Consider the following 16,706-nt stretch of genomic DNA (forward strand, 5'->3'; position numbering starts at 1 on the left):
GGGCCTCACTTTCCATCCCAAATGCATAAATGTTCATCTTAGCGCCCAGATTCCAAACGGGACAGCCAAATGCATAAACACCCCCACCCCCATCCCAACGCCCAGATTCCAAACAGCCCTTATGACAATGCATAATTAGTTAATTTAGTTTTTAGCAGTAAGGGTGAAATGGCAGAGTAAAACCTGAATTAAAAAAAAAAAAAACATCGAAGGAGGTAAGATTGAAGCTGGATATAAAATATATGTAGTTAAATTGGATCGAGTGAAAAAAATAAATAAAAGCAAACCTCCCAAGTGCTAAGTGCAAAGAAATGCAACCAGATTGAATTTTATGCAAATCCAAGTTAGATTCCGATTCGATCCGTAGATTCGGATATTTCAAAGGATGCATTCGTCGTTATGAATTTGTTGGGGGGGTTATTCTGTAATCTGTCAAAACGTGTAGACCGCATTTTTTTTTTGTCTGCTGGCTCATTCCTCGCTGCCCACTGACGCGTTCCGGTCAGATATCCGTACGGACACCAGAACCCCATGCGGGTGACCGGGAGTAGCCACTGACCGCTCTCTCAGTCGGCGGCTACAAAAGCGTCGTCGTTTGGACTCTCTCCAGAGGATAACCGGCAGGTATCCGGCGACGGAAAACCGCGAACCGTCTCTTAGGTAAGCCCTCTCTCTTCCTTCCTCTCTTCCGTTCGTCTCTGAGGGAGCGCGGGGGTGATCGGCGGTGCTAGGGTTCCGTTTTCCTCCGGGAAATGGTCGATCGAGTCGTCTTCGTAGCGAAGGAAGGAGGATTACTCGTGGAAGTTTCGTTTCTGGGAGTTTTCGTCAGAAGTGGGGAAAAAACGGATCAGAACGAGAATTGTCGTGTTTAGGAAATTGAAGTTTTCGCGCTTTTCCGTTTCTCAGTGAAATTTCCGGTTTTTTTCGCGAAACCCGGAAATTTTAGCCTCGGAAGTGTCGTTTTTTTGAAGTGTTTAGCAAAATTTTATGCTCGGAAGTACGTTTTCTTGAAGTGTTTAGGAAATCTTAGGTTTTGATCCTCGAATCGATCAGAATGAGAATTCTCGTGTTTAGGAAGTTGAAGTGTTCGCGCTTTTCCGTTTCTCCCTGTAATTTTCGGTTTTTCTGCAAAAAAATCGGAAAATTTATGCTCGGAAGCACGTTTTCTTGAAGTGTGGATTGTTGTTGCTTTCTTGAAAGGCAAATATAGTAGAATTTCGTTTCCTTTGTTTGTTATATCGATCTGTTTTTCTACTAGTTAGTTGTAGAGATTTAAGTATGTAGTTGGTTAGTTTTTCTTAAGTTGAAGAAAAATGGCTGTTTGTGTTAAACTAAACGATCAGATTGATGGTTTTCTCTGGCAAACTGAAGGAGTTTATGTTCTCTCTGTATAATCTCTATTTTTTCTAGAAAGAACATGAATCTTAGTCGAAAACTATATCACTGAAATTTGAGGAGTTTTCTCTTGTAGGAAATTAAAGGATTCATAGCGGTTTCCGTTCTCTCCATAGAATTTCTGGTCTCTTTCCCCAGTTTATGTAAAAAAAAAAATAGTTTCATTTCTGTTGTTTGAGGTTTTCTTTGTTTAAATTTGGAGATTGAAGGCAATATGTCCTCGGATTGGTGTGACTTTTTCCCCTCTAGTAGTTATGTAAGAATGCCAGTTTTCTTTTATTGGCCAGAATGATTCTTCTTGTTTCTAGGAATAGGAGGATTCATTTCCTCTGAATTCGTGTTCTTTTCTGGAAAGAAACGAGATTTTGGGTCAGAACTAGGTATTGTGAGTTGTCGATTGCTGTTTCTTTCTTAACAAGGGAAATTTGTGGCAGAACGGTTCTTTGGGTTTTTTCTTCTACCATTTGGAGATGTATGGTTTGATTGTGAGCCCGTTCAAATCTGGGATGTATATTTGTTAATGGTTTTCTTGGGTGAGCGCAAGCATTTTATTATTAATTTACTTTTATATATTTCAACAGACCTTTTCTATACCACTGATACTATTTTTCTGTAGCCAAATGAGAATTTTTATTGATGAAACTTGTGATTTTGAGCTACTGAAATTTGAGTTTTTCTTCCTCATAAAAGGTCAATGTACTGTGGATATTGGATTGATTTTCTGCATAACTGTGATAGCTGGACCAGTAGAGTTGCATGGGCGGGGGATAGTTGATGTTTTTATTTGCACTGAGCATGATTTCAAGTTGCATGGTGTTTTATCACTATGTACTTTGGGCAGCACATTTACTGTGTAGCATGAATGGTTGAGGAGGGGAAGAATAAGAGGTGTGAAATTCTGTATCAACTTTGCTGCAAAAAATCTATTTCTCCTGGAAACTTAGTTCTGTTGATATTTTTTGAAACAATGTTGTAAAATTTATTTTATCTTTTGCACCTACTATTGCTTGAAGATGTATCTCCAGTCTCCTACTGTTAAAAGCAGCTCTGTCTATCAGACAGATTTCTTGGGGAACACATAGATCATGTGGGGATTACTTCTTTGAGGTCCATGACCTTAAAGTAGTCATGGACCTTCCTGTGGAGTGTATGTTATGTTCGATTCTTTTAGTCTAATTTAGTTTAATTTCAGTTTTAGGATGTCATTTTATATGAAACAAGCATGACTGTGGAACTTTGGATTTTTTTATGTCCGTTCCATCTCTGGCTACAGCTTAGATCATTTTGTGATCTCATCATTTTCAATTTGAAAGCTGCTTGGTATAGTCTGATGACTTAACCGTGACAGGTTTACAATAAGCCAAAAGATATCCAAAAGTACCTCTATGGGGGAGACCATTGGGCTTCTCAAAGTCATAGTTGTTCAAGGAAAAAGGCTGGTGATTAGAGATTTTACAAGCAGTGATCCTTATGTTATTCTCAAGCTGGAAAATCAGGTGAATTTTGTTGTCTTCCTGTTGCTTTGTTTTATTACGTATGCAAGTTTCTATCTTGTCTTCCTTTGCTGTCAACAGTTTTCTTTTTACTCTCATTGAAGTGAACATCCCCGTAAATTTGCTGATTTCTTCTTTCAGCCTTTGATAACCAAAATCTCAATGAAAGATTCAGTTTGGGATTCTGTACAAGTAATCAGTTCTGCATCAGTTTGTCCGTGCATTAGATAACACCAGACATTGTGTTCTTTCCATGTGAAACTTCATTGTTGCTACTGGTGCATGCTGTCAGTTGTATAAGGCAATGATGTAGTTGTTAATGAGATCTAGAATCTTTGGTCCCACCAGGCCCTAAAAGAAAAGAGGGACACATGCCTGCAACTGTTTGTTTAAAGTGGTTAGGAGATCAAACTGTTTATGAATTATGAGCTCTACTAATTTACGCGTATGTGTGTGTCCACTAATTTGTCCAACCTGCTTTTTTCTTCCAGAAATTTGTGTCATGTTCGGAAGTAGTTTTTATTTTGAGAGAGCTAAAATGATTTTCAAAGGCAGTGTGTGTATTTCTTCCTCTTTTGATTGATTTGTGATTTATGATAATATTTTTCAGACTTTAAAGACAAAGGTTATAAACTCTTCCCTTAATCCAGTCTGGAACGAGGAATTCGCTTTCTCTGTCACCAATCCTGATGGAGTTCTAAATTTGGTAAGCCTCTCTTTTCATACCTTTTAAAAAATTTGCCATGTTCCTTCCGTTTTAGCATAATCGAGGAGGTCATTGCTTTTCTTTAGTTCTATGATCCTGCTTAATTGATGGATTCCTGCTCATGTCCTTATTAGTTACTTCATGATAATTACTGTGGATGATGATCACCGTCTCATTTATTTTTATGTGACTGCTGGTGTCCTTCCGGCGCCCGGGTGTAGTGTCAAATAGGCAAGGGTTCCCTCACTTTGTTGGACGGGTGGGGGTAAAGAAGTTAGTCCAAGACCATAAAATTAGGTTAGCCACTTGGAACATAGGGTCTTTAACTGGTAAGTTGGTAGAGTTAGTAGAGTAGGAGAAAGATTAATATTTTATCTCTACAAGAGACCAAATGGGTAGGTGAGAAAGCAAAAGTGATAGAACCTTGGGGATATAAGATTTGGTATACAGGAATAAATAAGAATAGGAATGGAGTAGGGGTTGTTATGAGTAGTGAGTTTATAGATAATGTAGTTGAGGTCCGTAAGAAGGGTAATAGGATTTTACTTATTAAATTAGTATTAGGTACGGATATTATTAATATTATTAGTGTTTATGCACCTCAAGTAGGTTTAGATGATTCCATTAATCTTCAATTTTGGGAAGATTTAGATGGAGTAGTACAAGGGATATCTTATGGAAAAAAGCTTTTTATCGGCGGTGACCTTAATGGACATGTAGGCATTAGTATGGATGGATTTGAGAGTATCCATGGAGGTTATGGTATAGGAGAAAGAAACGAAAGTGGAGAAAGGATTTTAGATTTTGGTTTGTCCTATGATATGATCTTAGCAAACACTTGGTTTAGGAAGAGGGAGTCTCACCTAGTAACATTTAAAAGTGGGGTTAATACGAGTCAGATAGATTTTTTCCTACTTAGAAAGAGAGATAGGGGTTGTTGCATCGATTGTAAGGTTATACCGGGAGAAAGTGTAGCTACACAACATAGAGTCTTAATTTTAGATCTTAGAATTAGACAATGTCGCAAAAGGGATAGACATAGGATAGATCCTAGAATTAAGTGGTGGGCACTAAAAGGAGCTAAACAAGGAATGTTTGTACAACAGGTAGTTAAGGAAGTTGATTGGTGTTTCGAGGAGCATTCAGAATCAATGTGGAATAAGATAGCGGGTGGCATGAGAAAGGTGGCTAAGGAGGTATTGGGTGAGTCTAAAGGCAGTGCACCACTAGGTAAGGATACATCATGGTGGAACGAAGATGTCAAATTAGCTATTAAGGTTAAAAGAGAGTGTTATAGAAATCTAAGTAAGAGTCGAGATAATGAGAATTTGAAGAAGTATATAATAGCAAAGAAGGAAGCTAAAAAAGTAGTTTGAAACGCGAGGGATAAGGTATATAAGGAGGTTTATGACAAGTTGGATACCAAAGAGGGCGAGAAGGATATTTATAGACTTGCAAAGATGAAAGATAGGAAATCGGGGGATCTGAGTATGGTTAGATGTATCAAAGATAAAACGCAAAGGGTTTTAGTCAAAAATGAGAAGATTAAGAAGAGATGAAAAAATTATTTTGATAGCTATTTAATGAAAGTCATGCTCAGGATCTTGGAGACTTCTCCATTCCTTTTCATGAGATGAATCGTGACTTCATGCGTAAGATTCAAAAGAAAGAAATTGCAGAGGCTTTGAAGAAAATGAAATCAAGAAGGGCAGTTGGCCCAGATGGTATACCTATCGAGGCTTGGAAATGCTTGGGAGAGAAAGGTTTAGAATGATTGACAAATCTTTTTAGCAAGATTTGGCGGACAAATAAGATGGCTAATGAGTGGAGGAAGAGTACTTTGGTGCCTCTATATAAGAATAAGGGTGATATACAAGATTGCACACACTATCGTGGTATAAAACTCATGAGTCATACTATGAAACTTTGGGAGAGGGTGATTGAGTCTAGGTTGAGGAAAGTTGTCATGATATCAGAGAATCAATTTGGTTTTATGCCTGAAAGATCAACTATGGAAGCTATACATCTTCTTAGACAACTTATTGAGAGAAATAGAGAGAGGAACAAAGATTTGCATATGGTTTTTATTGATTTAGATAAGGCATACGATAGAGTACCTAGGGACGTTCTCTGGTGGACAATGATGAAGAAAGGTGTTTCTCTCAAGTACATTAGTATAATTAAAGATATGTATGAAGGAGTAGTAACCAATGTCCGCACTTGTAGAGGGGTGACAACCAATTTTCCTATAACGGTTGGGTTACATCAAGGATCTGCTTTAAGCCCTTTCCTATTTGCTGTAGTGATGGATGAGCTTACGAGATCAATTCAAGAAAATGTATCGTGGTGTATGTTGTTTGCTGATGATATTGTTTTGATTGATGAGACTAGAGCTGGGGTTAATGCTAAGTTAGAATTATGGAGACAGACATTGGAAGCAAGCGGTTTTAAGTTGAGTAAAAGTAAGGCAGAATATATGGAATGTCAGTTTAGTAAGCAACGAAGTAGTGATGGGAGTGTAGTGAAGCTTGGTGAGCAAGAAATACTGGTGGATGATTGTTTCAAATATTTGAGATCTATCATTCAAAAGTATGGAGAAATTGATGGAGATATAAATCATAGGATAAAGGTTGGGTGGATGAAATGAAAAAGTGCAATTGGAGTGTTGTGCGTTCGTCTAATGCCATTGCGGTTGAAGGAAAAGTTTTATAGGACGACTATTAGGCCCGCTTTACTATATGGTACGGAATGTTGGGCTGCCAAGAGACATCATATTCAAAAAATGAGTGTAGTTGAGATGTGTATGCTTAGATGGATGTGTGGAAATACAATAAAAGATAAGATTCAGAACGAGGAGATACGTAAGAAGGTAGGCGTTGCACCCATTGAAAATAAGATGAGAGAGAATCGTTTACGGTGGTTTGGACATATTCGGCTAAGGCCTAATGATGCTCCAGTTAAAAGGACGGAGAAATGGGAAAATATATTAGTTAAAAGAGGTCGGGGTAGGCCTAGGAAGACATGGATGGAGATGATATGAAAGGATATGAATGCTTTGAACCTCACCGAGGACATGGCATTGGATAGAAATGATTGGAGGAGAAGGATCATGTGGAAAACCCAGAATGATTTTCTTTTTTGGTTCATATCGCCGACCCCAATTGTTTTGGGATGAAGGCGTAGTTGTTGTTGTTGCTGCTGGTGTCCTTGTCTGATAGGCTTTGTATTTCTTTCTCTTCGATGCTTTCTTCCGTACACTACAGTAAAATTATTTGCTTTATGTTTTTCTACCTAATCCATCACGTGTAGTTCACAAGAGGATGTAAAACAGGAATAAAATCTACTCTACTCCTAAAGTCTTTTTTTTTTGTAATCTCGGATTTGTAGGATTTATAGGCTGTCCAAGGTGTTGCACTCATAGAACTGCATTTGTTTTCTGGCCCTCGTTTGCAATTCCCTGTTTGCTTTGATGGAAGTATCATGTGTCTATTTTGAAGGCCTTAGAGGGCCATTGCTTGGTGCAATGGTAAAGTGCTTGGGTTTCCAGTGAGAGATGACAGTGTTTTGATGGAAGTATCATGATTCATGTGTCTATTTTGAAGTCCTTAGAGGGCCATTGCTTGGTGCAATGGTAAAGTGCTTGGGTTTCCAGTGAGAGATGACAGGTTCAAGTATAAGGCAGAAGGTTAGTTAGGACCATCTCCAGTCGGCTTGTCCCCAGCACCCCAGAATACGTGATTGCACTGGGTATTTGGATATCCTGCACAATTCTGGATACACCTTTTTTAATTGCCTGTTAACACTGCATTATTTGGTTTCATCCTCTGTTATCTCCTTGTATAGTGTTGGTATTCCCCATTCTCCTATAGTTTCCAGTTGCTGTTTGGCAATTCATATTGATTTATAAGTACAAGAAACTAACACCATTTTCAATTTAAATATTCCATTCTTGTTCCCATGTTGGAGGGAAAACCAAGAGCATAGTTTTGGCTCCATTTCGAGAATGTTTTATTCTTACTCTACAAATGTCTAGAAAAAGGAATGTCCATTACTCTCTCTCTCCCACCAAAATCGGTCCCACTGGACCTAAGTTGAGCGCCAAATCCACCTGAGTGTTGTGGAACTGATCCACTCAGCATGGTTGATTGCTTTGTGGAAAGTTTTCCCATGGAAATGATTGCTTTGTCAATCTTGTGCCATTGATCAACAGGAGGTAATGGACAAAGACCGGTTCAAGCCAGATGATAAGATGGGTCATGCGCATGTGAACCTGCATCCGATTGTATCCGCATCGAGGCTGCGCCGAGTCCTTCAGAGCACAGCCGGAGCTGGAGAGACCAACATGCGCAAAGTGGTCCCAGGGAAGGATAACTGTTTGGTTAGGGATAGTTTTGTGAGATGTGTAGATGGGGAGATTGTTCAGGATGTATGGTTGAGGCTGTGTGACGTTGAGTCAGGGGAGTTAGAACTCAAGTTAAGGTGGGTTGATGGCAGTCGCCCTACAGACCCTTCCTCCCCTAAAAAAATTAAGCAGTAGTGTATTCCTACAATCATATAGTTTGGATCTCTCTCTCTCTCTCTCTGGCCTGGGGTGTGCTAATCATTTGAAAGAAATCTGATTTGCTGATATGCTTGTCTTTTAAGCTAGCTAGAAATCTCTCTTTTTTTTTACGAGGAACCCTTTTAAGCAAGACAAACCCTGAGTGGGGCCGCACGACCACCTTGCCTTACATGGCCCACTTCTAAAAACTACGGACACACCTGTGCACCAGTGGGGTTTGATCTAGTGTCATCATTTCAGCACTCTGACAACCACCCCACGGGCCATGCCGGCAACCCTGGATCATTTTTGTCTTTCCAATGGATTAACAGCACTGTCAAAAAATTTGCTAAACAGATGCCAAACACCAATCAGGCAGAGAGAGAGAAAGAGAGAGCTATGTTCTTGCTAATACTTCAAAGGTGAGTAATTAGCTTGCTGTTGAAATAGGTGATTTAGTGGCAGAGAGAGAGAGGGAGAGAGGGATCTGCCTATTTCACCTCTTGTGAGCCGTCCATCATGGATAATTAGCTTGCTGTTGAAAGTAAATTATTCCTATCAATAGCAACTACTGTAGAACACATGGATTTGCTTTATAGCTGCAAAGACTAAGTACGAGTTACCATGTAACTTCCTTATTGTTAATATATACTTTGAGAAGAAAAAAAGGGTCTAGTCCTGTATTCTGGGGTATGGGAGAGGGTCTGGCTGGAGATGGTCCAGTGACCTTTCTTAGGATTCACGTACTTTGTCCGTTTCTGCACATGTTTGCAAGATCATGACAGTTTCAGGAGACTAACCTTGATCGCTATGTGATGAACTTGCTCTTATTCCACATGGCCATTGATGCTAATCAAGGCTCAGAAGCAGGGCCATCACCATAGACGAAACGTCATTTTGATACCATAATACAGGAGTTACCATCCATTTTAGGCTCTGTTTGGGAGCTTTGAATTGAAAGTGACTTTCACTTTCCTGGTCCCTCTTTGCTGCTTGCTTGCGAGCGGTGTCCACATCTGTTGTTTGAAAGCAGTTATGTAGCCAACAAACTGTGTTGGGGATGAAATTGGAGACTCCAACACCACATTTCAACACCATTCACAAAAGGATGTTTTAAAAAGTCCGGGACACCATAACATCATATTTGGCATCACTACATTTTTGACAAAACCATATTCTCGCAACACATGAAAATAGTGTTTTCATCTTAATGCAAGTCTTCCAAACAGAGCCAATGGTCACTTACCCCTTCAAATCCCTATAATTAATCAATCGCCTTAAGCATTTTCTGTAAAATAACGTAAATGGTTATTTTACAATTTCCATCACCACATGGAATTTTGAGCGGCAACTTTCTCAAGTACAGAGTTACGTTCAAGTGGACATTGTTAACATGACCCACAATTACAATTAACGGCGAACTTTACCGCAAAAAGTAGGTTCTATTGAAAATCATCAACTTGAATATTAAATCTTTATGATGTGATCCAGCATCACATCTATAGAGGTTATTGCCGGAAAGGATTTTGGAGAATTAACCCTGCGATTACCACAACCACACCCATTCTTAAAGAAATAGTTAACTTAAAGAGTGATTAAATGAGTTGCACCTTGTTGGCTGAGTGACTGAGTCACTAGTTTATTGTTTATTGAATATAAAAGAAATTCTGGGCTCAATAAAAAAGGAAAAAGTGGGTAATGTGCATAAGAAGCTACAGGGAATGCGTGCAAAGAATCTGATACAACAAAAGATAACCGAATGAACCTTAAAACCTGCTTCAATTGGTCATTACTAAATTCAACTTTTCGAGTAGAATAGCATCGGACTAAGACACAGTCGAGGAACAATAGCCCTCGTAACCCCTCTCTCTCTCTCTCTCTCTCTTGCACATGTACACATGGGGGGAAGCAGGCATACATATTCACATCTGCGTGCATGCATGTGCAAACATTACATGCACGTACAATGCCTTCATCATATGTGCAGATGTTCAGTGCATATAGTTTAATTCAAGCACGCACAAGCTTGTGCAAGCATGTGGTCGTACACACATGCACACAACACACAAAGATGTTTCCAGGCACATGAGCATAAGCATGAAAACCCTGACATGTGCAAGGGTAAAAGAACACATGGATGAATATATCACATACATCAATATGCATGTGGACGAGAACTTTTATGAAAGCAATTCATTTGCTTCTCTTCCATGAAAGTTTTATTTTCCCTGTGCTCAGATAACACAGAATAATTGAACTGAATACATACATGCTTCCATGTGTGTGGGTTTGCACGTGCACACACACACGTATGGAAGGCTACGATCATATGTACAAAAGGGTGAGAATGTGAACAGTCAGGATGCATTCGGTTGGGCAGCTAGGATCGACATGTGGTGCACAGCATTATATGCAATAGGACCCAATCAATTTTCATGATGCACATGTATGCATAAGCAGAAGCATAAAAACATATGCACATATACCCTCATGCAATCACAAGCTAATGCGTGCACACACACACACTGCAGCCCTGCATGCACAAGTGCACACAGCTTAACTCAATCACACTCACATGCTCAAGGATCGATGCACACACACCGACGCACATGCACACACAATGAGAGGATGATAGCATGGTGACAGAAGAGTAAAGAGCACACTCCCCTCAAGCAAAATCCATTTTGCCTGTGCTGGGTTGTGCTCTCCATCTTCTGATATCATCCAATAGTAAATTAGAAGTTGTGGGATATGTAAGGTTAGCTTCATGAAAACAACAAATAACTTTAAAAATATATAAAACAATTGTACCTACAAATAAAATATATGTCTTTGTTGCAGATGTGCATATGGTATCAATTAGTTGAATCTTATAGGTGCAAGTTGTTTTCGCTCAATCTAAACCTGCAGATGTGTTAACATAGTCAATTTGTTAAAGATCAACCATTGGATTGTGTTTTTTTTTTTATATAAAAAGTTGCTTAAGTCATAAAAATTTCAACAAAAACTAACACGATTGGACTGGACTAAGGATGCAGAACAAGTCGAGCTAGCTCGAGCTTGACTTATTTAAGGTCAACTCGAATTCGTTCGAAAAAATAAATGAGTCATGATTGAACAAGGATTGAGAAATGAGCTGAGCTTGAACAGTCAGTTCAACTTAGATAAGTTCCATAAGCCTGATTAAGCTCGGCTTATATGTAGTTATATAAAAAAATACATTTTATATATGTAAATATTTTGTTCATAATATAGTCACAAAGATAGGTCTTACTTGTGTGGATAAGTCATTGGTCATCTTTTGAACTCACATGAGTAAGGGTGGGCATCAGGCCAGTCGGGGCCGTTTAGAGCTCGGCCTGCCGGGCTTTAAGTGCAGCCCGGCCCATAGATGGACCGGCTCGTTTACTAACGGGCTGGGTTTTGGCCCAGTTCTTAACAGGCTCGGATTTGAAGAGCAGCCCATGGCCCGGCCCATTGGCCTAACGGGCAAATATTTAGTGCATTGGGTCTTGTTCGACCCAGCTCAAATCCATTTGTAAATAATAAAAATTAGCAAGTTCCCAACTTTTCATGCACTCAATTAATTATCTTTCTAGTTTTCATAAAATTAATATAACTAATTAGGTAAATAGTAATAGTTACTAAGTTACTATGTAATAATTAATTTTTATTATTATTATTAAAACATATTAAATAACTCAGGCCCATCAGGCCAGCCGGATAGCCCGTGGGCTGGGCAAATCCCATCATTTTTTCTCTTTAAAAAAGCATTTTACATAGATTTTAAAACCTTTTAAATTAAAGGTATTCAGCTCCAGCCGGTCCCGAGCAAAGTTTTTTCAAGCTCGGCTAGAGGCTTGAACAACCAGGTTGTCTACTCAAGCCAAGTCGAGCCAGCCCAATCTCGGGTCGAATCCAGCTTGTGTGACCATCCATCCCACGTATAAAGATGGATGACCCCCTTTTTTTTTCCAAGGCTCTTTCTCTCTCATGACACCACTGCCCTCCCGTTGCTTCCACCCAACCCGCCACGAAGCTAGGAGTGGTTGCTGGGGGTAGGCCGCTTGGTGGCTGGCTGGCGATTGTGTGGTAGTTGACCACCTGTGACCGCCCTCCGATGGTTTATTCTCTACCTTTTTATTTTTTGCATTTGACGGTGGTCGACCACCCAAGTTCATATGCCATAGGTGTGTGGCCGGTGGCTGGCTGCTGATGGTCAACCGGTGACCTCTAATTGGCGGCTGATCACTGACAAGAGCCCACTGACAGCTAAAGAGAGAGACAGTGTGTGTAATCGATGGTATTCTGGGCCAGATAGCAGGACATCGACGATCGTAAGACGACCATCTTGGCAATCGTCGTAGAACATGATGAGAGGGAGGGGGGTCGATGGAGTGAGGAGCGTGGGTTGGAGAGAGAGAGAGATGAAAGGGGGTCATCTATGGCATGATGGACGATTCAAACGTGTTGGACTTAGTTGGACAATCCCTTTTCTCTCTCTCTCTCTCTCACACACACACATATATATATATATATATATATATAGAGAGAGAGAGAGAGAGAGAGAGAGAGAGTAGCTGCCTGCTCTTGGATGGTCTGATTTTGACATGTGGGTAGACTTTTGTAAGGTTTGAAAATCGACAATTTACAATTTTCACAAATATTCAAGCTAAAAAATTCATATTTTTCAGCAAAACAAAATTTTCAAGTATCGTTTTCTATCAAATCAATCATTTCGAACACATCTATGGGAATAGATTTGCCAAAAACACTCTGCAAATGTCTGTTCTCTTTTGATGGCATCTATTCCCTACTATATATATATATGGTATTTGGATCGAGCTTCAAAAATTTATGAAAATTATAGTTGATTTTTGAAACTTTTATAAAAACTTATCCGAGCATCGAAATCAAATGCTTCAAAAAGTGATTCATATAAAAACAAGCGATCACATCTGTATGGCCAGAATTTTAAAAAAAATTATGAAAAATCCAATATCATGTTTCATTTAGCACATTACAAAATGGGCACCATGTTACATGAAATATGATATTGGATTTTTGGTGTTTTTCTTTTCAAAATTTCAACCTCATACATGTGTTCAATATGATTGGTTTATTAGAAATCCATATTTGTATCATGCATTTCGGATGAAAAATGAAGCCTCAAAATTTTATAAAAAGTGTAGGCCATTGATTTTTGAAACCTTATAAAATTATATTCATGCATCGAAATCAAATGCTCCAATAAGTGATTCCTATAAAAACAAGCACATAGATTAAATTTGTACAGTCAGAATTAAAAAAAAAATATACCCATTTTGTGGGTATATATATGGGTTTATGTTTGGTACACATTGTATCTACATTCTAGTTTGAAACTCATAATTTAAGTTGTTTTGACACAATCTAACCTCATAGATTGCTCATCATGCTCGATTTAGTAGGAACCAACTCATCATGTTTCTTCAACAAAAAAACATGTTTTTATGTGTCAGGAAAAATGAATGCCTTCATGACCGAATTCCAGCTATCCAAAATCCAATTTCCACTAAAAAACATGTAGATCACATCTAAGGTGTTAGAAGTGAGAAAACAAACAAACAAACAAGAGGGTTCTGCCTCATTTGCTTGGTGTTTGCACTTTCAAGCTATTGTAGCAAACATAAACTATATATATTTTATATATTTATATATTTATATATTTATTTATATACACACGCGTTTACAAGAATATATATTCATTAATACATAACCAATCAACCAGCTGCACCCAATTAATAAGTGCATCCAAGTTTGGTAAGAACTAAGAACATACCCTATGTGGCTCGAATAGGGGTGTCAATGAGTTGGGACTGGATCCTGGCTCGTACATGGTCTGATGGTCTGACTGAAAACTCAGGTTGGACTTGTACAGTCTGATTAGTATACAAAGCCAGGTATGCTTTATGGGATTTTATACCAGTCCTATGTCTGACCTGAGTTTCAATTAAGATCTATAAATTTTTAATGTAAAAACCATAAAAAATTTATTTTGATATGGACCCGGTCTGGCTTATGTAATCCTTATAGGACCACCCTACTATAGTTTCTATGATAGGTCTGCTCGGCTCTGTGTCTGGATCCAGAACCACTTGAATTTGAGTCTGGATTCACTGAGTCCAGAGAAGGTCTGACCCGTTGAAACTTCCAGTGACAAGAGTCACTGGCCTGTGACTCTGGATTGTATCTGGTAGAATTCTAAATTTCACTCATGTTTTCTTAGACTGAGTCATTTTAAGGAAACTTTTGGAAGCGAGAAAGATATAGGAAAAATTATGCAAAATAAAAAATTAGTAAGGATTTTTAGACCCTTTTATATGAAAGATGTAGGAAACTTTAATTTGGAATCGAGAGAGAGACTTTTTTGCTGAGAGAGTTTTTCTAAAAAATACATTTTTTGATAGAAAACATTCCTCCCGGGGAGGGGTGGAAGAATATTTCAAACTAAGAGAATTGATTTTTACACTCCCCATCACCACATCTCACCACCATCTCACCATCACCATCCATCTCAAAATTTCATATGTAAAATGGGTAACCCAAACCCGTCTTGCACTACCTGAATATTATTAGGGTTGGTACTTTTCACGCCATATCCCAGAATTCAGGTTCAGATTCAGGTCGGGTCAGGTACTCGATACAAGCCTGACCCATTGACACCTGCTCCACAGTTCAAGGAACGCTCGCGCCCAACCATAGCAGAGGAAGTGGATAAGCAGATAAGCCACGTGGCAAGGAAATCATCCCCATTCGTCTCCCTCTGCCCACCAAAATCTCTCTCTCTCTCTCTCAATAGCAGCGTTTTCCAAAAATATACTGAAAAAAATAAAGGGGTCTCTCATTCTCTCTTAAGGGCTTCTGTATCACACATTCTCTCTCTAAAAGAGGGTTTCAGCCTCTCTCTGTGTGTGAGAAAAATGTCTACCACCCACTCCCTCTTCGCCCCAACTCCCCACCTCAAACTTCCCCCTCACACCACCACCAACCTCCCCCGCGCCCTCCTGCGCCCAACCGCCTCGTCCACTCGTCTAACCCGGCGAACCCTCCTCACGACGACGACGACGACAACGACGACGACAGCAGCGGCGGCAGCCCTGTTGCTGCTGCTAGGGCAGCCACCAGCGGCGGTGGCAGCGGACGAGGAGTACACGAGGGAGACGACGGAGGTGATCGGGAAGGTGCGGGCGACGCTGACGATGGACCGGTCGGATCCGAACGTGCCGTCGGCGGTGGCTGACCTCCGGGAGGCGTCCAACTCGTGGGTGGCCAAGTTCCGGCGGGAGAAGGCGCTGCTGGGTCGGGCCTCCTTCAGGGACATGTACTCCGCCCTGAACGCCGTGTCGGGACACTACATCAGCTTCGGGCCCACCGCCCCCATCCCGGCCAAGCGCAAGGCCCGCATCCTAGAGGAGATGGACAGCGCCGAGAAGGCCCTCCTCAAGGGGAGGTGAGCGGGCCCCACCATCTTTATTTGTTTTTCTTTTTTCTTTTCCTTTTTTTTTTTCCTCCATGAGTTTGGATCCACCCCGCGGTGTCCGTCTCTTGCAACAATAAACTCTTGTAATTTCTTTTTATTTTTCTGTAGTTTTATTATAATTTCCTTTTATTTTTCTGTAATTTTAATAGCGTTTTGTATTTCAAAAAAGGTTATATCTTCTTCCCCCCCTCGTGGTTTGTTAGTGCTTTTTTCGATGAAGAAGGAGCACCCTCACTTATAACCAGGTCATCTAATGGACCTGCATCTCTGCGAGGTAAAACTTGACGCAACCACATAGCCTTACATGCTCCAAGGGTCCATAGCCTTCAACTTGACACAAGACCGACCCCGCCTGTAACCACTGTACGTATCCCTCTCATGCGCCAGTGAGATTGGATCCTGAGCCTTCAGCTTGACACAGGACCCCGCCTGGAACCACCTCAGTGGTGGTTTGTTAGTATATATTGGCAGTGTACCTCATTACATTCTGATAACTTCATATTGTACTGAGATCCATGTTCAATACGCGAGTATTTCCTTCAACTAAGCAGATTCTTCAGTCACCCTTTTTTTTTTTCTTCACACTGCAAAGATGGTATATGATGTAACTTTACTAAATATCTGAATCATGCATCACCTTCTACTACCCATGGTCTTAGGTCTTCTCTTGCAAATTATGTTCCTCGAATCAACTAGTGCGCAGTAAGGCTTATGAGAAAAGGTGGTTTGATCTTACTGTCAAGGCAAGGATCCTGATTTCTCCAAGACCAGGGAAACAAGGTGAATGCTCCTGCATTAACTTTCCTATGTAGAAGAAAGGGCCACTAGAATATGTTAACTGAAAATAAGTGAACTGGAGTAAGAACCGATCGAGATATATATATTTATGCGTTTTTTTTTCTTAAATTTCACTGTACCCATGTGATCTAGCTGCTCTTGATTTTATAGAAATAGACTCTAGGATCATCCGATTACCATGCATAATAAGGATCCTTTAAAGCATCCAAAATTCACATTTTTTTCATCAAAAATACATGAACCAACAAATCA

General features: G+C 39.9%; 1 protein-coding gene across 2 annotated transcripts; it reads left to right on the plus strand.

Annotated features, from left to right (window-relative positions):
• Window positions 1–508: 508 nt before the first annotated feature.
• Window positions 509–15,840, plus strand: LOC149818416 (uncharacterized). Of its 2 annotated transcripts, none has more exons than XM_089984308.1 (4): window positions 509–660; window positions 2,744–2,891; window positions 3,499–3,594; window positions 14,788–15,840. In XM_089984308.1, exons 2-4 carry the CDS (start codon window positions 2,781–2,783, stop codon window positions 15,628–15,630), a joined length of 1,050 nt encoding a protein of 349 aa, XP_089840434.1. In that variant the 5' UTR covers window positions 509–660; window positions 2,744–2,780; the 3' UTR covers window positions 15,631–15,840. The 2 variants fall into 2 exon arrangements, with proteins under 2 accessions (XP_089840434.1, XP_089840433.1); XM_089984307.1 differs by lacking the exon at window positions 509–660 and adding an exon at window positions 705–2,283.
• The last annotated feature ends 866 nt before the right edge of the window (window positions 15,841–16,706 follow it).

The sequence above is a fragment of the Nuphar pumila genome, chromosome 13, assembly GCF_984573655.1.
Source record: "Nuphar pumila chromosome 13, dmNupPumi1.hap1.1, whole genome shotgun sequence".
NCBI classification, from domain to species: domain Eukaryota; kingdom Viridiplantae; phylum Streptophyta; class Magnoliopsida; order Nymphaeales; family Nymphaeaceae; genus Nuphar; species Nuphar pumila.

Excerpts from the sequence above, each read along its gene's own strand:
- LOC149818416 (XM_089984307.1), top strand. The coding sequence starts at position 2,258 with ATGGTTGAGGAGGGGAAGAATAAGAG. Across the intron at positions 2,284-2,743 it reads GAGGAGGGGAAGAATAAGAG|GTTTACAATAAGCCAAAAGA; the intron begins GTGTGAAATTCT and ends TAACCGTGACAG. Across the intron at positions 2,892-3,498 it reads TTCTCAAGCTGGAAAATCAG|ACTTTAAAGACAAAGGTTAT; the intron begins GTGAATTTTGTT and ends AATATTTTTCAG.